The 6276-nt window shown below is 33.0% G+C and overlaps 2 protein-coding genes across 2 annotated transcripts; both read left to right on the top strand.

The window, feature by feature from the left end:
• Positions 1–692: 692 nt before the first annotated feature.
• On the top strand, positions 693–3050 carry LOC135955554 (uncharacterized). The gene has a single exon (XM_065505904.1). The coding sequence runs from the start codon at positions 693–695 to the stop codon at positions 3048–3050; it is 2358 nt and encodes a 785-aa protein (XP_065361976.1).
• Positions 3051–3610: 560 nt separating this feature from the next.
• Positions 3611–5365, top strand: LOC135955553 (uncharacterized). Its single transcript, XM_065505903.1, has one exon. It carries the CDS (start codon positions 3611–3613, stop codon positions 5363–5365), a length of 1755 nt encoding a protein of 584 aa, XP_065361975.1.
• The last annotated feature ends 911 nt before the right edge of the window (positions 5366–6276 follow it).

Below are 6276 nucleotides of genomic sequence, written 5' to 3'. Positions count from 1 at the left end.
CCACAAATCGTACATTTTTTGGCGCCCAACGTGGGGCACGTATTCAGAAAAAACTAAAATTAAATTATTTAAAAACAAAAAAACTTTGGAAAATATATTGTGCAAAAATAATATTAAAATTATTAATATCATCATTCGTTTATTGTAATCGTCGAACTCCTTTTGTTGTGCATTCGTCATTTAGTTAAAATAAGAAACATCAACCAACATACAAACAACTTTCAACTCTCTTCACTTAAAACATAATTTGTAATTAGTCAACAATATTAAGAGAATAATAACGATCTCATTTAATGTTAATCAAATTTGTCATACACACATACTAAATACCTGATAAAATTCCAGTGCTTTCAAATCTCTTAATATGGCTGAATTAGATACTCTTGTAAAACAAAGGCAAACATCAAAAGCAAATGTAACAAGAATAAAAAACTTAGGCCCTAATTTTGTAAATCACGTCACCAAGTGATATTTATGTGCAAAGCAAAAACAACAATTCACACATTTCAAAAATTTGTTTTTGTTTTATGTACAAATTGTGAACCAAACAAACGCACAAAAATTCAAGCGTTGATTTGCCTTTCATAATTTGAAAATTGTGTACACAAAACAAAAACCAATTTTTTTGCTTTGCACATAAACATCACTTTGGTGACGTGATTTACAAAATTAGGGCCTTAATTTCTTCTTCTATGCCTCTTGCTGAATTAGAATGTCGTTTATCTTTAGTTGAAGCATACTTCAAACAACTGTTGTCAATACAAACAAACATTGAAGAACTTAATCCAAAAGACACAGCAAGAATTGACATTGAGGATTTGTGTATCAAAACAAAATCAAAAATTATAGAGTTGTTAGGTGATAATTACAAACGACAAAGTTTTGATACATCAATTGCTGTTCCATTTGCGAGTCATAGTAAGCTGCCGAGTCTCGAATTGCCTAAATTTGATGGAAAGTATTCCACATACAAAAACTTTATGTCGTCTTTCAAACAGTTTGTTGATGACGACTCATCATTATCCAACATTGAAAAATTTAATCATCTCTTGCATTGTTTGTCGGGCCAAGCGTTGGATGCAGTTCGTGCGTTTCAAATAACTGCGGACAACTATGAAAAAGCAATAAAGCGATTAGAAGAGCGATATGACAACAAAACATTAATTTTTATAGAGCACATTCAAAATCTTTATGATTTGCCAAATTTGAATAAATCATCTGGAATGCAATTGCGAAGTTTGGTGGACAGTGCCTCAGCGATTTATGGTTCTCTTAAGTCTTTAGGAACGGCAGAAGACATATGTAACGCATTAATTATACATTTAATAAGCCAGAAATCGGACAAGGATACACAAATAAAGTGGAGAGAAAATTTAGATTATGCGGAATTACCATCATGGGACAGATATTGTAAGTATCTAGAACGAAGGTACCAGTTCTTAGAATCTGCAGAAAACTTCCCTTCATACTCTGGTGCCCACACAGATTTTCAAAAACGTCATACACAACGACAACAAAATTATCGTTCTGCCTTTTATACTCAACAAAAAATGTGTGCTTTATGCAAATGTCTGGATCATTGGATAAGTAGTTGTTCAAAGTTTAACGCAATGAATAGTGAAAATCGTTTTGCTACGGTCAAAAAACTAGGCTTGTGCATAAATTGCCTGTCAGAAGGTCACATAGTCTCTAAATGCTCATCTAAAAGTAAATGCAAGGTTTGTAATAAATCTCATCATACGATGCTTCATCGCACAACAACAACACAAAACAGTGATTCATCGCCGCCGGTTTTGGATTCTTCGCCTCCAGCAACTTCGTCTTCGTCATCTGCCATCGTAAATGTTCATTTGAAAAAATCATCTGATGGAGTAATTTTAGCTACAGCCGTCATTCTTGTTCGCGATGTTCTTGGTGAGTTAAAGTTATGTCGTGCTCTTCTGGACTCGTGTTCCCAAGTAAATCTCATTACAGACAATTTTGCCAAAGTTTTAAATTTACCCAAAAGAAAAACATCAGTAAACATAATTGGAGTTGGATCTACGTCATCAAAAATTAAATTTGAAACTAAAACAGATATTCGTTCTCGATATAATAGCAAAGAATACTCAATAAACTTTTACATTACAAATCGTGTGTCAGGGATTCAACCAGACATAGATCTGGATATCAAAAATTGGAATTTGCCTTCAAATATAGATTTGGCCGACGAACAATTTAATAAATCGCAATCAATCGACATGTTAATAGGTGCTGAAGCGTTTTTTGAAATTCTTGGTACTAAAAAGATAAAACTTGGTGCTGATTTACCCTTTTTACAAGAAACTTACTTTGGATATGTAGTATCAGGAAGTTATAAAACATTGAATAATAGACACAAATTCCAATCATATACTACAATACACAATAATGATGATAATTTGAATAAACAGTTGGAATTATTTTGGTCCATGGAGAATATATCACACAATACAACAAATTATAATGATGAACATCAAGCCTGTGAAGCAAAATTCATTAAAAGTGTTGAAATCTTAAGAAATGGAAGAGTTCAAGTAATGCTGCCATTCAAGGACGACCCTCTTACACTTGGTTCTTCGTATAACACTGCTTTGAAAAGATTTAAATACTTACAAAAGCGTTTGTCTCTTAATTCTAACATAAAAAAGCAATATTTACAATTCATGAGAGAATACGAAGAATTAGGGCACATGACACAAATAGAGCCAAACCTTGAAAAACCCAATTTTTATTTACCACATCAATATGTACTCAAACCATCCAGTGAAAGCACTAAATTACGTGTAGTGTTTGACGCGTCGTCAAAAACATCTTCAATGAAATCATTAAACGACATTTTATGCATTGGACCTACAATTCAAGATGAATTGTTTTTGTTGCTTATTCGCTTTAGACTTTGGAAATACGCTTTAACAGCTGACATCGCTAAAATGTATAGAATGGTGCTTATAAATCCATGTCATCGTCAATATCAGCAAATTTTGTGGAGGTATCATGAAGACCAGCCAATGAGACAACATCATTATTAAAACAAGGTGGGTTTGAATTGACAAAATTTAAGTCTAATAATCTTTCTTTGAACTTGGAAAATAATCAAGCTAAAAATATGAACATGAATGAGCAAGCTATCACAAGTGCACTAGGCATTACATGGAATCCTACTACAGACAAGTTTCTTTTTTCATTTCAACCCAAAAAACAATATGCAGTCATTACAAAACGTGCCATTCTATCGTTGGTTTCATCTATATTCGATCCGATGGGATTAGTATACCCTATTGTCATTCAACCAAGAGTCTTACTGCAGGATTTGTGGATTACAAAAATTAATTGGGACACTGAAGTCAATCCGAAAGTAAAGGATACGTTTCTTAATTTTATAGAGGGCCTTAAAAAATTACATTTATTAAAAGTACCACGATACATATTACAACCAAGCCATGGTTCGCTGCAGTTGCACGGATTTTGCGACGCGTCAATACGTGTATACGGATGCTGCTTATACGCTCGTTTTACAAATGAAAAATATCAAACGTCAGTTCATTTAATTACATCAAAATGTCGAGTTGCACCTACTAAAAAGAGAACGATGCCGCAATTGGAATTGTGCGCTGCACATATACTCGCAAAACTGTATTCTAAAATATCGTTTATTTTTGAGAAGTTTAATCCTGAAATATTTTTGTGGTCGGATTCAACCGTGGTATTATTGTGGCTTAAAAAACAATCATCTACCTTAACATCTTTTGTTGTAAATCGAATATCAGATATCCAGGAAGAGACTTCAAACTGCACTTGTCGTCACGTAACAACTTCAAATAATCCAGCCGATATTCTATCCCGTGGCTGCTCAGTTTCTGAATTATCATCGTCAATTTGGTTTACCGGCCCAGCATTTTTACAAGAGCCGTCTGAAAACTGGCCGAACACTGTGTTTCCATTAAATGACGATGTCGTTGATTCAGCAATTCGTAAAACCGTTTTTAAGTGTCAAACAAACGATAACTCTATACTCAATTTTATAAATCGCACAAGTTCATACAATAAAATATTACGTGTCATATGTTGGTTATTCAGATTTCGCAACAAAAACAAAAATAATGAAATAAGTCCAGAAGAACATAATCGAGCGTTAATCAGTGCTGTTTGGATAATTCAACAAAACTATTTTCACGAAGAGTTTAAAATTTTGAGCAAAAACAAACAACTAAACAATTCTCTCAAATCGCTTAGTCTCTTTATACAAAATGTAAATGGTTTCCCATTGATTCGAGTAGGAGGTCGATTAGAGAATGCTGATATTCCAGAAAACCGCAAACACCCCTTTTTGCTTCCTAAAGATTGTCATTTTGTTAATGTGATAGTACGCGACACTCACGTAAAAAACTACCATGCAGTTCCAAAAGGTCTGATGGCTTTTATAAGACAAAATTTTTGGATAATCGGTGCTAGAAATCTTATACGAAAGACTGTTCGTTCGTGTCCAAGCTGTATACGTTATAGACCAAAACTTTTACAGCAAGTAATGGGTGACTTGCCAACTGTACGCGTAACTCCTGCAAGACCGTTTGAAAGATGTGGGGTTGATTTTTGTGGCCCTATATATACGTACTTAAAAATAAGAGGAAAGCAGCCGTATAAATGTTACGTGGCAATTTTTGTATGTTTTGTTACCAAGGCAGTCCACATTGAAGCCGTATCAGATTTGTCGTCTGAAGCCTTCATAGCTGCCCTGAAACGTTTAATTGGCCGACGTGGCTTACCCTCGACCATATTTTGCGATAATGCCACAAATTTCATTGGTGCTAATGCACAACTCAAAGACCTCAAAAAACTCTTTATGGATAAGTCGTTTAAAAATGATATAACTAATTTTTGTTCTAAAAATGTTATTAATTTTAACTTTATTCCCCCCAGAGCACCACATTTTGGAGGTATTTGGGAGGCGGCGGTAAAGTCTGCTAAAGGTCATCTTTATCGTACGCTAGCCAACTCAAACATGAATTACGAGGAACTATCAACCACTCTAATTGAAATTGAAGCAATCATGAACTCTCGCCCAATTTCATTTCAATCTAATGACCCAAACGATTTTGAACCACTGACCCCAGGGCATTTTTTAATTGGTGGTCCATTAAACTCCTTACCAGAACAAAACATTGAGTGCCATGATATAAGTAATCTTCAAAGATGGAAACGAATCACCGCAGCTAAACAACAATTTTGGAAAAAATGGTCAACGGATTTCTTAAATGAAATGATACAAAAAAGTCGTTGGTCTAATTCAAAAACAAACATATATCGAAGACCAGTGCATAAGTTGGCCATCTTACTCAACCCTTGAAAGCCGAGCCTTTCAACGCCGCCGGAATGTTGGGGCCTTTAAAGTCTAATGATTTATATTTCTAATAATTTGTATTTCTTAAAATCAAAAATAACTTCACATTGCAATAGTAATTAATAATTCAATTCATTTCCATACGTCAAGAATATGTTGTAACCACACTGTAATTTCTTTTCCAATATTTTCTGCATTTTTTGTTAATTTTTTACATAGTTACAGTTTTAGAACTCTTGTCATGTATAAAAAGAAAAATATCAAATAAATTTTCTAGTTTCTGTTTATAACGTTTATCAAAAACAAGTGTTTGTTCTTTTCGTCGTGCCCCTGTGCAATTTTCGTTTTTCGTTTGTATTAAAATTTATATAAAAATCCACAAATCGTACAATAATTATCATTAGCATAAATGTCCACAATTTCGAACTTTTAATTTGATGAGAAGATGGTATTTGGCTTCCAATTAAATATTTGGTTAATTATTGTTTAATGTAATACCATTTATTAATGTCTTTTAGTGTGTGTGAAACATATAATGGTAGTAGTTTTCGATGTAGAGAATCAGAATCAGAATATTTAATTTTAAATTTATCGTAAGTTGATGGATTAAGAACAATTAATTTTGATAAATTATTTGACATTTTCTAACATATTTCCAATAACTCCACTTAAAACTGATGAAATAATAATTGGTAGAAATCCTCCTTTTTGAATTAGATGTTTCCTCTTTTGTTTCATTGAGGTTTCTGGTGAACAAACTTTTCTAATTGTATTTTTATATGGTTTTATTTTGTCAAGAACTGATTTATTGATTTTCTGGTGCTCATTAATTATATTAAAAACTATTTCATTTATTGTTTTAATAACAACATCATCAACATGTTTAATAGCCTTTTTACACTAAGCGTCATCTTAGA

The sequence above is a fragment of the Calliphora vicina genome, chromosome 3, assembly GCF_958450345.1.
Source record: "Calliphora vicina chromosome 3, idCalVici1.1, whole genome shotgun sequence".
Lineage (NCBI taxonomy): Eukaryota > Metazoa > Arthropoda > Insecta > Diptera > Calliphoridae > Calliphora > Calliphora vicina.
The sequence above is the reverse complement of the archived record's forward strand: the minus strand, read 5'-3'. Positions and strand labels throughout refer to the sequence as shown.